Source organism: Anopheles funestus, chromosome 2RL (genome assembly GCF_943734845.2).
Source record: "Anopheles funestus chromosome 2RL, idAnoFuneDA-416_04, whole genome shotgun sequence".
NCBI classification, from domain to species: Eukaryota; Metazoa; Arthropoda; class Insecta; order Diptera; family Culicidae; genus Anopheles; species Anopheles funestus.
In genome coordinates this window covers 50,421,437-50,440,004 of record NC_064598.1, presented here as the reverse complement: position 1 = coordinate 50,440,004, position 18,568 = coordinate 50,421,437, and the positions used below count along the sequence as shown (strand labels likewise).

The following is an 18,568-nucleotide window of genomic DNA, read 5'->3' as shown; positions in this document are numbered from 1 at the left end:
TAGTAGCTCGAATTAGGTCTCGTACGTTCCAGATCTAGATCAGGTTCCCTTTTCTGGTGATCCTAGTTTTCTTAGCCGTGGCTGTGGTAGTAACACATTTCTATGCAGTATCGTGACATTGGCGTACGGAACAATTAAATGGACGTGCGTGTCTGCGAATGTGACTGCAGCGACCGCCTAGAAGTGATGGAACGGAACATACTTGAGGAAAGAAGGCGACGATTAATAAGAGGCGAGACTAGAATTTTTAATTTCGGAGAAATTTATTGTCACAAAACGATCGTTTGCATCGCATCGGGGAATGGATGAAAGATTCGCTTAATCGTGATCGGGTCACGATTTACGCGATCGTGCGATTATCTGGCCCACATTTGACGTTGCCATTGTTGGTCCCCGTGTCCCGTGCTCGTGAAAGCTTGCTGGGCACGTATGTCCAGAAATAAATAAATAAATAGTTACGTTTAAGTTACCAGCTAGATCGGAAGCTCCGGATGGGCTTCACTTTTCACCAATCCTTGTATACGAGGGGTATGGGTGCGGGAGCAGGTGCACTGTAGGCCACCGGGACTGGTGGTGGCAGTGGGGCCGGGAAGCTTCTGGCAATAACTTGCGAGATGGTAAGCACCAGAAGAATGACCTGCAAATACATGGAAGAAAGTAGAATAAATTCAAATGAAATACCCAGACATTTTGACCAACCGGGCGGGGGCTGGTAATACTTACACCGACACCCAAACCCTTCATCGAGACAACGGTCAGGGCGGACAGCAGTGTGGTGATGACACCGACAACGAACGCTGCCGGAATCATGGCGAAGCTGATACGCTTAAGGAAGTGATGTCCAAAGGTGCGTCCCTCTACAGAAATGCAGATGTAGATAGAGAAATTCAAAGTGAGCAGTTAGTGCCAAACTTGTATTGTATGGTGACACCGTTTGATAACCGTTAGAATGTGTTCACCAAATTTAAACTTCACCAGTGTACACCTGGCGTTCCACAACAAAAGACTTAGACGAGCAAACTGTGTCGTGAAACAAACATAACAAGATCGGCTTAGTAATAGGAAGTTCTTCGTTTTTTCCCCCATCTGTAACATCGTTCGCAATAAACCGCACTAGAGTACACAATGAAGTGATAAATTCGTTCCGTGCCAAAGAGCAACGGATCGATCCGATCGATGAAGCCATTGCAATCGATGCATTGACCCATTTCCAGGTCGGTAGACACTTTGGGAAAGATTGCGCACGTTTCATTCCTTAAATTGAACACTAGCAAGTCAACTGCTCGATTCGAGCAGTAAACTAACCCATCACATCGGCATCAAAGCTGCTATCAGCATCGGTAGTTGCATCGGCGGCACAAACAAAACAGAACACTGCACACAGCACCAGAACACCGATCAGAAGCGTACGATCAAATCCAGCCATTGTGATAGAATTGTTTCCTGTTTGTTGTTTAGTTGGCTTGAAACCACTACCGGGAGCGATATCACTTGGTTAAGCGAATGAGCGAACGACACCGAACGGACTGTGCCATCGAAATTCAGTTAGATCGTATTTAAATAATTGGACGATACGTTCACACGATGTGGGTGCTAAACTTTTGTCTCTCTCTCTCTTCGTTTTGCGAACGGTTTGGGGCGAAATTCCAACCTTACCCAAAAATGTGATGACAACTGCACGACTCCATTGTATGCATGAGGGTATGCAAGGGTTTGATTTCCCTTTGCCGCCCAAGTCATCAGCACGGTTTATGGGTGTTGCTTCCTGCCAGCTTGTCCGTGTTCACCCATGCCATCCGTTTGCATCGAATTCATTTTTTGGTGGCCCACCGGTAAGTTCTCCCCATTTTCGGAGGACGATGTGTGTCGTTAACGCACACACACACACACACATTGCGGCTCGGGTTGTTCATACAGATCCGCCCCAACGTGAAGCATGCAACAGCGTGTGTATCGATTTCACCTTCAACCATAATCGAACTGCGTGCCCGGGAAAACTCTCGCTTTCGATCACTTTCCTCGTGTGGCCGTAAAAGGAAAACCCTTCCGGCGTACCGGATGCAAATCAGCTAATCAACAACTAGCCCATTAGGTGACATGATAAGAACGCTCATACAGATGCGTTACAATGAGCGGACAGCTGTTGGACATTGTTAGTAAAACGGTTGTAAGGAAAATAGCACAACGTGGAAAAAGAAAAACGAGAAGAAGGGAAAAAACAGATAGCACAGATATGCTACAGATTCGACCAGATCCTCCACTAACACACGGGTGGTAATGGTGCGAAAACCAGTCAGGCGACCGACCAGCGAAGTAATCGGGTTTTGACAATATGGATCACCCGGCATGGCGATCCGGACCGTGGACCGCATCCGCATTGCCACTCGACTAAGCGGTTAATTGTAGCGCACTGTACAGCGAGCAATTATTGGATGAATTTTCTCTGCCCTTGGTCTAGCGTCGATTTCACGGACGACGCTTCCAAGGGCACAAGGGCACCCGATCGGGAGAGCTCTACACTTCTGTACCAAACCCTCCTAACTTCTATACCCGTATCGCTTCCAGCACGTTCTGCATTATAGTTTCACTTTTCAATCATATCTCCACGTCCACCATTTTGATAGCGGGATAAGCGCGAACCGAAGCGGAGCATAATTTTCGTTCATTACCTTTAGCACCACAAAACCGGAGACATTTATTTTTGCGCGTATTGTACACGGTTGATCTGATGCAGGTTAATAAGTGCTTGCACGGGTCAATTGTTTAGTGAAATAGATGGGTTGGTTGTGCTCGATCGCACTGCACATTGCCTGGCACGTTTGCCATGATCGGTCTCGACGTTAGAAAGAAAGCAATCGTGATTGATGCATAAGTGGTAATTAAAAATTATTTACTTTCTAGCTGTTGTAGTTAGATGAAAAAATACTCAAGTAAACAATTACAATATAATGTGCCGCATTTCTACCTCTCGATCATGTTGAGTATGATCACAGATCGAAGAACTGATTAGTAAGTATAAATGAAAAGAAACAAAATTATCGTAATACATCTTCTGTAATGTGTTCCGGTAGACATCCATTGTAAGTAGAAATCCATTCTGTTCCGATTTCGATTTCTCTTATTACGCATTTGACAAGATTTCAGAGTGTCGGATGAGAAATCTTTCAATAGATGTCGATTTCAAAAAAGTTCTAGAATGCTATGAATTAAAGAATCTAGCAATGGCTTCAATTTTGATCTTTCAACTCACACCCCTAGTAATCATAGTGGAGATCTTCATGAGATGATCTTCGTGCGATCATGATGGGACCAAATCTAATCCTACCCAGAAGGTAGGTAAATAACATGAAAGAAATCCAGAATTTAGTGCAGGATGTAGTGCCAAAATCGGATAACGAAATCCGGGTGGCCCGATAGTGTGTAGATGGTAGCGACGCCGAACGCCGTACCAAGGACTGATTATCCGGCTAGGTTCTAAAATAAGTCTAGTAAGCCAGAAGTGGGCGGCATGACCACTAAGATCGTTAAGGCAAGAAGAGAGAGTTTTATGGGATTGATTTTTAAATCTTTCACGTACCAGGAGTAATCACAGAAATATCACCACATAAAGGTAGTCCATTTTACTTTTATAAATAGTGAACCTTCGTGTTCTTTGTAGAATTCTTCTTCTTGGCTTTCACGACCTTACAGGTCACGCCGGCCATTTCTGGCTTACTAGACTTATTTTTACCACGTAGTCCGATAGTCAGTCCTAGCTACGGGGGGACGGTCCGGATGGAATTTGAACCCGGTCCTACCGTGTGGGACCGGCGCCGTTTTTCAGCTGAACCACCGGGCTCCGTAGGATTATTTCTAGTAAATAGAAGGTTTATTAATGCCTATTCTTCTTCTTCTTCTTCTTCTTGGCTTTAACGACCTTACAGGTCACGCCGGCCATTTCTGGCTTACAAGGCTTACCACACAAACGTTCCTGCATGTAGTACTACGCACATCAAGCGCATCGGCAGGGTTCGGATCAGGTCGAGGAGTGGTTTAAGACTTATTTTTACCACGTAGCCGGATAGTCAGTCCTTGCTACGGGGCGACGGTCCGGATGGGATTTGAACCCGGTCCAACGTCGGTCCAATCGGCCGCCCCAATTAATTCCTATTATAATAATCAAAACTCCAAAATCAAAAGTTATATAAACATTTTTTATAACTACAATATTCTTTTTTTGTATACAGATATAAAATTATCATGTTTGAAAACTTTTTTTTTTTGAATTTTGAATTGTAGTTTATTTTATATCTGATGTAAAAATTCAACTCAATACTTTCCTAAAAATGATAGGAGTACAAGTAGAAGTGTTATCGCATAGAGATACAACGAGTTTTAATAACAACAGTTTTAATAATAGTTTTTATAACATTATTTTTGATTTTACTCTGTTTCTTTCTAGCCTAAATAGTTTGAATGATGTATAATCTTCTAATAATTACAACGGTCGTACAAATATAAATATTCTACGTTATTTGTAATGCTACATTTACACTGCCATATTTAATTTTGGTTTTATCGCCTATCCAATACAACAATAAAGCAACACCTAACAAACGGTTTCATCTAAAACGCAACATTTAGTCAATTTAAGCGTACCTGTAGAAAACCTGCTCCACAAGTCTCCTAAAAGAGCAACAGACCAGCTGCTCACACGATGTGATTCCGATCGAGATAAGTACTGAGCTGAACATGTATTTCCACTCATCAGTTTCGTCTAACAGTGGTGACGATATGCGAAGAAAGTAACTAGCACCGCCACAGATTACTTACCGTTAATAAATGCGTCCGTCTATCGTACCCACATCACGGCAGCATCTTCCCATCCAGCTCCGTGATCCGACTTTAATCTTCCTTCCGATTAACCGCTGTCACTTTTTTCCGCTGCACGATGGTACATCGCGAGTAAATGGGCAAAACCGTGCCGCAGCGTCACCTGGCAGACGCATAGTTTACCTTTTCTCCCAACCCGTGCCACACCACAACCACTGGCAACAGCTATCGACCGTTTGATTCCGACATTCTAGCTTGATCGGTACTTGTCTTCTTCTATCGCGCATCTCAGCTGTCGATAAATCTGGGAATGCAAGGCACTCGCACAGCCGTGGTACAAGCACTAGAGAAAAGCCACTTGAACCACTCGGTAGAATTAACTGTAACTGGTCATTTTCAGCAACATCCAGCAATGCTCTGCACTCGTCGAGGTTTGCCAACTTTACTATGAAACCCGTTTTCGGTGGGCTCGACCTCGCCAGTATCTGGGGAATAGTTGTAGGAAATGGAACGCACTTCGCACACGGGTGAAACGGTGACCGACTGCCGGGACCCAGATTCGCGCACCGGAAGCAGGACGCACAAAACTCGCTTCCTAGAGACGTGCGGCGTGGAAATAGATGGGTTGCAATGTGGCTGGTAGTATCCCACCGAAGGAAAGTGATCCATATTCTAAGCTGCTACTAACGTGCGAGGACTCGCTGTCTATCGATTTCACCACCTGATCAGTCCGTGATCGTGGGCAGCGTATTGGGAGCGTTGAGAGGTTGCGGGGATGCTTTCCGATGCAGCCGGGGGGTGGTGGTGGAGCAGGAAAAATTGCGGTACTGCGCGGTGGAGTGGTTTTTCCACTTTCTTTACCGGTGCGTCGTTTTGCGCTGCCCGGTTGCGAGAACAAGACCTACCGGGTAGATGCTGCCAGCGCTCAGTTATTGCTCAGCTCCGAACGAGTCAAGATCAGTGCATATCTGCCCGCCACTGTGAGTGTTTTGCTGCCAAGATTTGACGGAATAGCATCAGCGCTCGGGAGCGGTGTTTGAAACACGAAACTTAAGCTTATACCTGGTGAGAGCGAATTATAGCTGTTTTATAGCAAGTGACTGTAAGTGCTGAAACGGTTGGCTAGCTGCTAGAGAACACTCAGAAGCAGTATCAATCCCCATTATGGCAAGATTGTTCGCCATTCTATTGCTTGCAGTTACACTTTTCGCGCCAATTCGATGCGAAACGCGGAAACACTTCCACAGCCGCTATTCGAGCAGCTTAAACAACGTGAACCGTGCTGATAGTTCGAGCAGATCGAGCAGTGGTGCGTACATGAAAACGATACCGTTGCGATTGCTAAATTGTCTCGAGCACGTTTCGCTCATTGACTGTGGCAAGCTGTACCTGCTGCAGAATATGGAGGCGCGGTCGTACCGCTTTGCCAACACCGGCAACATCACGCACGACGTACAGGCGGTGCTACTGCCCAGTTATCGGAGCGCGGACAATAAACTCTTTAGCGATCAGCTGCTCGCCCTGAACGATACTGATGTAAATGAGCGGCTAGGACGGGGCTTACGGTTACTATTTAATGAGCGCATCATCGATCTGCAGCTAGTGCCGGGTGTCGCCGTACGGTTAACGCCAAGCGATACGAATCAGCTCGAATTTTCCGTCCGCAAGGGTATTACGGCCGTTGAACCGGAGGTCGCGGGACGCGGCAAGGCAAAGAAAGGTATTCGCACGGTGTTGCAGCTAAGCGTTCCGCTTGTACTGCTGCCCTCGATGCTGTTGGCCGGCGTTCTGCCAATGATACTGCCCGTCCTCAAGTTTGCGACGATCTTCTCCAGCATTGTGAACCATGCGGCCCTTGCCGCATCCATCATGTACCTGGCGAAGCAACATGCGGCCGAACAGGAGAGTAAACAGACGGTTTACTTCAACGCCGGCTACAACTAACGCACCAGAAGGAAGTGGCTCTATGTGCGTCAACATAACACACAAAGACAATCTGACACCAAATAATTGTTTTCTCACTGTTAAAACGATCCCGAGAGAGAAGGAAAAGTGGTAGCCGCAAATCAGGATGACACACGTGCAGACGTCTGTTTTGAGGTCTTTTATTTAAATTCAAGCTTATCCACTAAGTACTATGAAAGCGATAGACAAATAAATAAAGCGCGACACTATTGTTTTTTTTCCTTCGTCCTTTTTTCCCTGGTACGATCTCTACGACCTTTTCTAAAGCCACCCAATCCATTGGCTAGTCTCCTGCGTTCTTCTCCACATTTTTTCACTTGTTTCTGTCGCATATTGTCATTGGTTGTTGTTTCGTTCGTTTCTTCATTCCCGATTACACTTCCATTTTTCTGCTTTGTCACAATCGTCGGCTTACATTATTTATGTTTTGTTACGAGTTAAAAACACTCGCAAGGGCCATCGAGCGAAGCCCGATTCACGACCAGGTTGTCGGGAGAAATTTAAAAAAAGCAAACAAAAAAAACATAAGTTCAAGTGGAAGCGTTTTGAGTTCTAGCCACGTTACGAACGCATACCTAAGACGCTAGAAGAAATATAATGTTTAACGCTCAGCAAAGAAAATGTACGGTTGCGTAGGTGTGTGCGTGAGGAATATGTAAGGACAGAAATTTAAAAACAAATAGTTAAACATAACGTAACACCTCCCCAGTGCTTTGTCCCCATTGGTAGCCACGCCGTGCCACTATGTGCAGCGCCAGCGCTCATCGAGCGCGTGTCCTTAGTGCGCGCTCAGTGTGCAACAAAATCCCCCCCTTCACTAGTCTCTATTAGTGTACTCTGATAAGGCTGACACTAGTCGGCCTTATTCCTAATGGTGGCATCCTGACGATCCTCCTCGTTCATGTCCCTATCGTCCCAGCCCCATACGGCCTGTTCAGACTCATGATCCAGCTGGTTGATGTAATCCACCATGCGGGCATTCAGCTCCTGCTCGCTGTACTGGTGCGTTCCATCGCCGGTACGTAGTACACGCTTCCGTATCAGATCGTCCGACACCGATTTCAGATCGTACGCCCAGCCGATACGGGCGAAAAAGTCAATCACAGCTGTCGTGAAGTTGGTACTGTACGTCCCAAGCTCGGACGTTTTGTAGTCCCACGGGAACACATGATGGTAGTTGTGCCAACCCTCACCGAAAGCTGCAACCCCCACTAACGTGCTGTTGGTCGGTGAGATGTTTCTGCAACAAGGAAGAAATACGATTAGACGCTGTAACGCTTGGCATGGCTAAGGATCGAACTTATCGTTACTTACCGATCGTACGGTTTCGTGCCCCAGATGTGGGCCGCACTGTTCACCATCCAGGTGGCGTTCAGCGATAGCACGTACCGGAAGATGGCCACCACGTACCAGGCGTTCGAAAACGTTTCGTCGAGGAAGTAGTACGCGAGAAAGGTCGGTAGGACGAAGCAGAACAGTGGCATCAGCAGGGCGTAGTAGCGCTTCTGAAACATCACGATCCCGTCCTGCTCGAGGTCGGTCATGTCGATTGCCCGGCCGCGCGCCTTCACGTCCGGATGCTTCTTCACCATCAGCCAGCCGATGTGCGAGAAGAAGAAGCCGCGGGTCGCATTGTGCGGGTCGGCATCGGTATCAGTGAACTTGTGATGGACACGGTGATCCCGCACCCACTCGTACACGCTGTTCTGGAAGGCTAGCGTTTGCGCTAGCATCAGGAACAGACGGAGCGGCCACTTCGCCTTGTACGCCCGGTGCGACCAGAGCCGGTGTGCTCCGGCCGTAACGCCTAGTGCGCCACCCGAGCCCAAGCTGAGTGCTGGATTGCAAGTCAGAGGTTCATTAAAGTTGCGCGTTAACCAAAAAAGAAAAGAGCGAAAGAAAACAGAACATAATTAAATAATGTAAGTAGTGATCGTTCAGGCCTTTTTTTATTTCACACTCTGGACAAACACTGGAACAGAAGTTTTTACTTCCGACTGATTACCACCTTCAATTGGCGCGGTGATCTGCCAAAAGTGAACGAATATCAACCGGACGGTAAGATCGATAGCGTATTATCGACGATGATCGGCCTAATCTCGCGTACGCAACCGCGTCGTTTTGCGTATGATAGCCGTATTCGTGTTTGCGACCATGATCGGACAGATTTTCTGCAATTGTTGTCCCCTCCCATTTGCTATTGTAACGCACCAAAAACCTCCGTACCAAATTAAACCACTTTTACGCTTTGTTCGTGACGTGCAGGAAAACGGGTATCACGATACCTATCAATCATGATCATATTAGGATGGAAGCACCCCGACACCTTTTTGCACCGTGAAAAAGCACAACCAAAAACGGAACTTCACTCGAAGGTAGACATTTATCTGCCCATCCCTTACCGCTAATGATCTTAACCGGCGGCGTCTTAAGCTAGCTCATTTCTTCTGCGTCAATAATTGTATTGTGTTTTTTTTTAGTTTTTTTTTATTGTTTTGCCCTTAACACAATTGTTTTCTTCTTTTTATACTTCGCTCCATGCATGGAAGAGCTGTTGAAATTTACCTTTTTTTTGTGTGAGCTTTAATAGTGACAAAAACTAAAGCGCTAAACGTGTGTATCCAATTTTGCCTATCGATAATTTTCCCATGACATTGAGCACCGATTTCCACCTTGGCATTGATTGTGCTATAATGCTCTGAGACGTGTATGTAATGATGCGCATGACTCACGTGTACGATCACTCTAATGTGCAACCTTTTCTGCCAATTTCATGGCTTCGTTTCCTGTGCGCGGGTGTACAATCGTGCCAAGTAAGTGATGGACAATTTATGCTCATCGATTATTAGCTGCTACCGGGATCTGGCAATTTTCGTATCCGACGAGGGAAATGAACTCCCATTGTGGTTGTGACGCACATGGAACACATTTCGACATCCGATAGACGTAAGGGGAGGCTGCCCTCCAATACTTTAACCCGGACCCACTGCAAACCAACGTCATTAACATGCGTTCTGAGACTCAAAGCAGTCCTGGAACAAGTCCAAGGGGTTTTTGGTGCTACAAAACCAAGCGTCGAATGACGCTTATCGCGAAAACGGATTGCGTGCTTTGCATGCACAATCCTGGTTCTGGTGGGATCTGGACCGGGAGAGCAACGGCAACCAATTTTGTATGCCAAAACTCGGTGTCCCATTCATCAGTGCACCGCGTGACACAGTGTCTACGGTAGCTCAAACTTATGAAAGTCGTTTTTCAAAAATTCTTTCCGATTCTCCTCAGGACTGAAGCATATTAAGGTGGATCGATAGTGACGTAAAACCCAAAAAAATATTGCAAGCTTTTTTTTACGGCGATATAAAGATAATTTGCGATACTAATGTCCTATCACGTCATAATTGTAATTACAATTAACATTTGTCATCCATGTCCAACTTTGTGACGCTCTGTGCTTCGTATTATCACATTTTACACGGAACACTTTCCCCGGTCTGAACAAAACACCCCAGAAAAGGCATGTTTGCTGCAGGAGTAATTAATTGCACATTAGATGTCCGGTGACTGCCTGCCTGCTTTGCTTTGTGTCGTCGTTGCATCCCGTACCAATATACCCGGACCCGACACCATCAATTGCCGTGTAAAAGCAAATGCACTTCAGAGCCGCCAGACTCGACACCATGGACGGGAACCTTTTGTTTGCACTTTCGCGCGGTAACTATGCTTGCAAAAATCAATTCGCCATTCAAGCCCTTTTGCCCACAGAGGGACGATTGTTTGACCCGGCTGGGTGACCGACCACCTGGCTGGTCCCGATCTTCTGGGACCCGATTTCCCTGTCGAAACTTTCTCTTTCAGTACAATCGTTCCCTTACTGTGCGCCGGAATGCGTTTCCATCTCGGTGCATTTCCGGTTTTCTTCTGGCTGGATAAGCAGATAGATTGTAATATACGTTCGTCACCCTCGGTATGTAACGCTTCTGTCGTAACGCCCATTATTAAACGATGAGTCTGAGTTCAAGCACTGTCCGAGGGGTTTTTAGTTTGAACTGTACGAACAATGACCACGTTTTGTGTTGATGACTGCCGAAGACGGTGAAGGTGGGGGCGAGTGTTTGTGTCGGGAGTGAACGACAACCACCTTATTCGGTTTGGGGAGCAACTCGATCGACACCAGCACACTACGGTCACCGATCGATCGCATATTTCCGTCACGTCGCTGGACATTGTCTTCAAGATCCACTGTACTCTCGTCAATCGCGCCAACTCGGGGACGCTGACGCTGGTAGAATAAATCATTATTCATCCTCATCCGGACCGTCGAGGATGAAGAAGCCGTCAAAACGCACAATTGTCAATGTGGTTCAGGTTGGAGTAAAGTTTAAAAAAAAATATATTTGTGTGGAATTCAGTTCCTTTCCGTCTTTGCATGCGAGTCACCGAAACGGACCGTGCGTCAGGAAATAGTCGTAAATTCTGTACGATACAATTTGGCCGGTATATTATTGGGTTATCAAGCTAACGCAACCGAACCATTAAGGTCGTTTGTGTCGGTAGATAATAAATCACGATCCGTTTCTTACCAATTGGCAGCAGCAACAATTTATTATCATCGTTATCACGCTGCAATTTTACGCATAAAATTATATGCAACGTTTATTTGGAGGAGTTGCAGGGCATTTTGTTCGGGCATAGCGAGTGAATGCACTTACAACACGATCGACAAGGTTGTTCGTAATTTATGTGTTAATGGCATAAGTATCGTGCCTTGGTATTAGATCCAGAATCAACACTGATTTCGTAGCGATTGCTACTTTAGTAAGTCTATTCAAATTATTAGACAATTCAGATAGAGGACAGTATATGTAGAGTAGAACTGTATGGTTTGAGAATAGTCAGACTCAAAGAGGGTCTGTAGAAGTAGAAAGATGAATAGAAGTGGTAATACATAAATTCTCTAAACCTCATCTATACTGGTAGTAAGACGTTAGAGATTTGAGCAGATGAACGGGTGCCAAATTTCCGAGAATCCAGAAATTCCTTTAAAAAAATCATTTAGCTTAACTTTGCTTCTTAACATTCTATATATTTCTTCAATTCTGCAAGCATTATCTATCTTTGTCAGACTTAACAAACTTAAAAATTTTATTTAAGCTATGTTTTTGGCAAATGTTTGACCAAATTGTCCCTCTACTAAACTGTGCTAAAGGCAGAAACTTCGCATTGCAGAAACAGTAGAAAAGGTAACCTATCTTTACCCAATACTCACCCAAGAAAAATGTGCTCCATTTTGCCGATGTTACCAACAGATAGCTGCCGTACAGAAAGCCAAGATGCAGATAGATGAAAGCGATAATGTTTCGCCACACGTACACATGCTGATAATGGCGTCCCGTACTCGTACCCTGGACCTTCGCGACATCTTTTGGCTGTAAATTCGGGAAGTTGTGTTTACGTAAGTACAGCAAGCGATTTGGTTTTGATTAGCGCCAGGATCATCCCTTACCTTAATCTCTTCTGTAACTGGTGCCGGCTTTGGTGGTACATTCAGGAAGGATTTGTTCTTGTACTGCTGTGTGCCAACCGGTGCATTGTTATTATTGCGATCCTCCTGCTCGATGCAAGTCTCGGCCAGTAGTATCGTGTTGCCGAGCACGTTCGGTGCCATTGTTGCCGTTACTGTGTATGTTCGATGTATAAATTCACGTGCCTAGAGTGAATAAAGCCATACGAAAAAAGGAGAGCCAATCGTCGGTTAATTATGTTTTAAAGTCCATTTCGCTTACGGAGGAGAAATTCGCATGCAATAATTTATTAACCGTAGCAGGAAGTAAAAGGAAGCTGTTACATCCGCAATGCCGGACAAACCAGCCCGATCAACTGACCTGATAGAGATTGGTAGGTACCGAAATATGCAGACACATGTTGCACTTTGCACAGGGCAGGGCGTATTCCCGAAAAAATGGAGAAAGTTTCCTACCATCAGGCGTGAACCTCTGAACCGGTTATAGGCTTGTACGATCAGTGCGTATGATACGATGCACTTTGCAATACGATGGTATTTAATCACTTCTTCTTTCATTTGCGTGTATAGAACTGATCCATCAGTTGAAATAAACATGAAATTTCCGTGCCACAGTGCATTAAGTAAAAGTGCCATCAACAATCGTACGATTCATGTTATTTTGGATTTTGTTTTGCCTCAATAATTCCCAAAATCAATTCCCCCACGCACTTCATACGACCCTTTCTGGTACAATGCGGAACAGTTGCCTTTTTGCGGTGTTGTGATCGATCGCTTATTAAGATCGCAACGGTGATCGGTCGCTTATTAAGCACCAATGTTCACAGCAAGTTATCCATTATAATCACGTCCCTTCGGTTGGCATCGTCGTACGGTAAGCGTGATGACGATTTTTGTGACATTCGACTCTACTTTTTTGGGACAGCAGGAATGAGGAAACGGTCACTATTCTCAATATTCCACGCATTACCCAACCGCTATGGGTGGATGAGTTCGCAAGATGGTTCGATTTCTTTCTTGCTTCTTCCTCTTTGCTGTTTCATTTTTTTTTCAAAACCAATTCAAAAAAGGGACTTCCATTTGCTAGTCCACCTTACCTACGAGTGTATCTATCATTGGTATTCTTGAGCGAGATAATTAGGAACGCAATATGCGAAACTTCTTCGAACCAAACAATCCATAACAGGTCGTTTGAAGCGTTATATGTTTCCTTTCGGAATTTTCCCCTGCCCCTCTTCATCTTCATCCCTTCCCTCTGGTATGTTTCATCGTTCCATCAGGAAATAGTATGGAAAGAGAATTATTTTTAGCTTTTACGATCGTATCGAAATTGTTGACGAAAACAATTTTACGACTCCAATGCCCTAATACGCGAGTAATTCGATCCTTCGTTAAGGGGATTCCTAACGTAAGCAAGGTAAACAAGCAGGTCATTCGTACTGGTAATATTGTGAAATAATTGTACTTTTTTTTTTCTAATGTTTTTTATGAGAATTTTTATACGATATGCACCTAGCAGTATGCTATCCAAACAAGCATGAATTCAACATCGATCGATTATAGATCGTTGTGACACAATTGCATTGGTAAGATAGAAACATTCCCCTATAGAAAGGACACGAGCTTTAACTAAAGAACCAAACGGAAACGAAAAACTTCAACACAAACAACGAACCCCACATTTTTCAAACCCTTTGCAGTACGAAATGGTTGGCTGCAATGTCACGATGAGCTCGTTTCGGGGAGGGTTTTTTTCTATTCGTCTTCTATCTCTTTGCACCCGTTTTTGATGTAACGCAACGTTTCGCAAGGGTACTACAACAAAACAACATTGCATTTGTGCGTTTACACGTGATCTACCCGGCCTGTAAATGAGCTTGTTGCGAAATAGGGGTGGATTATAACCGGTGGAAAATGGTATAAAACCATCACGCGTGCACAGCAATGCCACCGGCGAGGTGTCGGATGCAATTGAACTTTTATATTTATGATTTCAACTCTAACAGATTGTTTATGATGGTCGGGCACCACGTTCTTCCAACAGGTCACAATTCGATAAGTTTCTGTCGGTGGTTGTCGGTTTTTTGTTTGGGGTGTGGAATGGGCGTATCATTACATCTTTCCAAGCAACCTTGATCGTGTGATCGTAAATTACATTTGCTGAAGGTTGTTCCGAAACATCAACAAACCAAACCCCCCCAAGTGGAAGACGAAGATCGCAACAGTTCAATTGGGCACTCAGTACTAAAAGTGCAAGGGGCGCCTTCGATAGTTACGTTATTGCCCATTATAAATCGTCACCCAACCCTTAGCCAGGGGGAGGGGAAAGAATTTGTAGCAAAAAAACAACAGTACGTTGTGGGTTACTCTCATTGCCATTACGGCACACTTGATCTTGACCATCATACGGTATGCAGTAGTTCTTCAACGTACAGCGACATGATTGCGTTGGTTGGTGATTTCAATTAGAAGTCGAACTGGAAGAAAAGCTGCAGTGCAATCGTTTTGCTTGGTTGTCGTTACCTACCTCGTAGGGTGTATGTATGTGTTTATATGCATCAATTGACCGGTTTTTCTTCAATGTTTTGCCTTTGCAGCCTTGCAAATATAGAACCACATTACATTCGTGACCTAATCCGCAAATGGCACGTGAGCATAAAAGTGAATCTATTGGCGATTAGCATAGTGTCGGTATGTTGTCGTTACGTGTACTTTACTTTCACCCCTTCCATTATCCCGCCCCCTACTCTCCTTCCCTCTACCTGTCTCTTCAATATCTCAGTGGGTTTTGAGGAATTTTGCCCATTCTAGTTGTAGCGCGTCCCGGCATGTAATCCGGTAGTGTTCCCAGTTTCGAATACGATTTCCGGCCACGGGAACTCCCATTTATGACAGCAAACCAGTAGTAATGCACCACGTTTTTCGGACATCACATTTTGACTCGTTTGTCCTCTGCAGAAGCAAAACGAGCTTTCGATAGAAAACCCACACCAGCAAGATCTATGCGACGATCGCACCGAGTCCGAGGTATGGGCATAGTATGGCCGACGGGCAAATAGCCACCAGATGGGAATGCGAGAACGGGAGAACGAAACGAAGGAGGAAGCAGAGTCACCTAAATCCGGACAGAACTAGTACGCGGCAGGGCTTTATTATATACGTGACTGCCGACACGGTCCTCCCATCAACGAACCCAACGTGCAGGAGGGCAAAGATTTCGGTTTTATTTTTAAAACACTCATATTCTAGATTTTTGAAACGTTTTGTCGACCCATTTGTCGGAAACTTCGTTTTGGGATGTAGCAGTAGAATGGATTAATAACAAAAAAAATTGCTACTTTTGCATTTGGTCATTTGGTCCACCACTGGAACTGTTCGAAAGGGGTCAACGACGGTGTTGGGGACTAATTAGTAGATAGCTAACCCCGCCGGGGGACGCGGGAGGTGGACGGTATATACCCAATTGTCGCATACTTTGGCACTTAAAGTTTCATTGCAACTACCCCCGTCCCCCATCAAGGTTTGTTGCGTGACGTTCTTGAAACGGGGGAAGTTTTCGGTTTTGCGATTAGCCACGATTTGCTTAAGGTGACTTCGGCCAACAATGTCAAAGGTGGTTCGTTAGCGTTAGGGTTTTGATTTTTGGTCTACCAGGTTTAATTAGGTAGCGAGTAAACGGGGAAGGTAAAAACACTTTTACCCAAAAATGTAAAACTATTTCGGTTATTATAGCGTTATGTTAGTTCTTAAGCAATGTTGAATCATTTCTACCACAATCCAGTGAGGTAACACACGAGTAATCTACATTGTACTTTGACTCACTGCTTATAAATGGTTCCTTTTTTTTCTCCTTAGTATAAACCACTTTCATGACCACCTTTTCTGCTCAAAGCCATAACCGCAGTTAGTGTGACACAGCGAGCAATAAAAAGGCTGAATGTTTGTTTTTTTCTTCTCCCCCATTCGCTTCTTACTTAACATAAAGTGTTTTAGCGGAGTAAAATCTTTGCCCAGCTCATGAAGATTTATGTTCACGCTAACACCAACAAAAAGTGATCCCTTATACTCAGGCACTCAGGCTGGTCAAGGTTTTTTCAGATGCTATTTTTGAACAACACAAAGCCATCGGTTTGTAGTGACTTAAGGCTCCAGAATCAGATGAAAGAGTTAACTTAACGTGCAAGCAGCTTGATTTGAAATATCAATGAAAAAGAGAACATCGACAAAGGAGGATGCAAGAAGTGTAAGTACAGAAAGGTCACACCCCGGTGAGCCAAACAGGGAACAGATTGTCCTGACCCCGACGGTACCGAAGACGCCGTTTTACTTGACACAGTAAGCCGCGTCCAGCAACAGGTTGACCCTACCCCATTCGCGATGGGTTTTGCCTTCTACCGTTGCCAGGGCCATGGTTAGGAACCCAGGGGATTTCAGTCTTCAGTTCTCAGACTCGAACAGATCGCTCCACCGTATCCACAAGGACACGCGTGTGTGTCGGGATGTTGGGAGAACAGGTTTTTTTTATACATATATGTCATCCTTCATCAGTTTGCCTTTGGTTATCCACGAAGGATATGCAGTGCTTTAGTAGAAAACCCACCCTAGTGACCAATGCAGACGATAGCAGATGCACTGGTAGACCTTGTCCGATCGCTTTTTCTCTTCGTTGTTTTAACATTTCTCTCAACGTTATCCGCAAGCAAGGGACAGCGCTCGAGCAAGTGTTTGTTAATTCATTTTGCACATTTAGACGAAACTGCTTCACAATTGCAGGCTCACTTCAGCTGAAGCATTACTTCAGTTTGTGTACGTTCAAATAATTTTGGTAATGTGCTCTCGCGCAGTACAAATGTGTCTATCGGCAAGTAACAAACAAAGCTAAACGCCACGACATTCGGGCGCACGGTAAACATTTTCATCTAGCGAACGTGATCGGTGGCAAAGGACGTGATGTTCGGGTTACGCCGTTCTTGTTACCGAACTGTAAACACTGTGAATGATAACACGCTAAACGAAAGGTTTTGAATAAAAAAAAAAAGATAAACTATAAGCCCACTTTTGTTTTGCTACTGATAGCAAAAGTGCCCCCTTTTGGTATTTATGATCACACTATTTGCAGCTGATGATGAAATAAGGCATCAGAAGGATACTATCTCTGCACGAAACGTTGACATTGAGGCAAGGTTAGATTATTCCTTTCCAATTTTTGTTTTGTTTTGTTTAGTTCCATCTGTCTGGCGTTTTTGATAGCGAACAGATTGAATGCCTCTGGCAACGGGTGTAAAACCAACTTTTAACGCCATACACCCTTGTACTCGTGTACTTTATGCCGAGGTGTGCAATGAACCATGCGCCTAATACCACAGAATCGCACAGGAAAAGCGATATATAAACATAAAAACAAATACACACACAAGAGCGCTCACGCGCGCCTTAAAATACACCTTCACGAGTTTGAAAAACAAGAGTCCAAAAATTGCTGACCGCAGGACAAAAATTTGTTCCAATCGTCACTCGTGCTGGTCCACAAAACCAGGGCGCTGGTAGAAAATGAGCTCAAGCCAAGTCAATAAGTACGATTTGAACTTATTAGCACTTTCCACCAGGACGGACAGTACAGACCGATGGTGTATAGTTGGGGGCTTTTTTTCTTTTTTTTTTGGGGAAGGTACTTACGGTGGTCCGAGTACGAAGCAGCCGGCTTAAGCTTTTCAGCACCAACTCGCTTTTCACACGTCAAACATAAACCAAACAATCTCGAGCAAAACAGAAAAAAAAATTGACACAAAAACTTTTCAGCTTCGAACCCTTTGCTGGTCTTTCCACCTGGTACGCCACCTATTCTACCTCTTCGCCGATAAAATGTACACCAGAATTGTTTATCACATTTGTTCCAGGACAAAACCCCCGGATGGAAGCGGGATGGTTTTAGCTAATTTCGTTGCACCAAAACTTTATCACCACGCGTATCACTGCACTCGTACTCGTACGAACGATCGCAAAAAAGGATGCAACGGCTTTAAGGGACAGAGGATATGGCAGCTGTAAGCACGCGGCCCGTAACACCAGCACCGGAACCACACAATGAAATCGTTACCTTTAGCACACTCGTACGGCCAAAGTGGCGAAAATGCTCGTATTGGGGGTAGATCGTATGGTACGATCGTCCGCTCAGTTTGCGATCAGTCAGCGCAGTAAACGACGCACGGTGGTTGCGCCGGTCTTTTATAAAACTTTTCCCTTTAACCTGCGTGGTGCAGTTCACCCTCG

General features: G+C 44.9%; 3 protein-coding genes across 4 annotated transcripts; 1 reads left to right on the top strand and 2 right to left on the bottom strand.

Moving 5' to 3' along the window:
• Positions 1–231: 231 nt before the first annotated feature.
• On the bottom strand, positions 232–1,700 carry LOC125760625 (protein apnoia). Its single transcript, XM_049420918.1, has 3 exons — positions 1,306–1,700; positions 724–857; positions 232–637 (listed from the first exon to the last, which is right to left on the bottom strand). Exons 1-3 carry the CDS (start codon positions 1,424–1,426, stop codon positions 506–508), a joined length of 387 nt encoding a protein of 128 aa, XP_049276875.1. The 5' UTR covers positions 1,427–1,700; the 3' UTR covers positions 232–505.
• A 2,836-nt stretch (positions 1,701–4,536) lies between these two features.
• On the top strand, positions 4,537–7,242 carry LOC125766048 (uncharacterized). Its single transcript, XM_049431629.1, has one exon. It carries the CDS (start codon positions 5,977–5,979, stop codon positions 6,754–6,756), a length of 780 nt encoding a protein of 259 aa, XP_049287586.1. The 5' UTR covers positions 4,537–5,976; the 3' UTR covers positions 6,757–7,242.
• Positions 6,902–18,501, bottom strand: LOC125766047 (acyl-CoA Delta-9 desaturase). 2 transcript variants are annotated; one of them, XM_049431628.1, is made up of 5 exons: positions 17,975–18,501; positions 12,281–12,484; positions 12,044–12,203; positions 8,092–8,614; positions 6,902–8,017 (listed from the first exon to the last, which is right to left on the bottom strand). In XM_049431628.1, the coding sequence occupies exons 2-5, from the start codon at positions 12,440–12,442 to the stop codon at positions 7,630–7,632; spliced, it is 1,233 nt and encodes a 410-aa protein (XP_049287585.1). In that variant the 5' UTR covers positions 12,443–12,484; positions 17,975–18,501; the 3' UTR covers positions 6,902–7,629. The 2 variants fall into 2 exon arrangements, with proteins under 2 accessions (XP_049287585.1, XP_049287584.1); XM_049431627.1 differs by having other exon boundaries at positions 18,396–18,495.
• Between the last annotated feature and the right edge of the window lie 67 nt (positions 18,502–18,568).

What these genes read in the sequence shown, in the direction of transcription:
- LOC125760625 (XM_049420918.1), bottom strand. Translation starts at nt 1,426, where the DNA reads ATGGCTGGATTTGATCGTACGCTTCTGATCGGTGTTCTGGTGCTGTGT. An exon ending in CTTTGATGCCGATGTGATGG is followed by an intron (nt 858 to 1,305) that starts GTTAGTTTACTG and finishes GCATTTCTGTAG; the next exon opens with AGGGACGCACCTTTGGACAT. An exon ending in TGAAGGGTTTGGGTGTCGGT is followed by an intron (nt 638 to 723) that starts GTAAGTATTACC and finishes ATGTATTTGCAG; the next exon opens with GTCATTCTTCTGGTGCTTAC.
- LOC125766048 (XM_049431629.1), top strand. Translation starts at nt 5,977, where the DNA reads ATGGCAAGATTGTTCGCCATTCTATTGCTTGCAGTTACACTTTTCGCG.
- LOC125766047 (XM_049431628.1), bottom strand. Translation starts at nt 12,442, where the DNA reads ATGGCACCGAACGTGCTCGGCAACACGATACTACTGGCCGAGACTTGC. An exon ending in CAGTTACAGAAGAGATTAAG is followed by an intron (nt 12,204 to 12,280) that starts GTAAGGGATGAT and finishes CCGAATTTACAG; the next exon opens with CCAAAAGATGTCGCGAAGGT. An exon ending in ATGGAGCACATTTTTCTTGG is followed by an intron (nt 8,615 to 12,043) that starts GTGAGTATTGGG and finishes CTTGCAATCCAG; the next exon opens with CACTCAGCTTGGGCTCGGGT.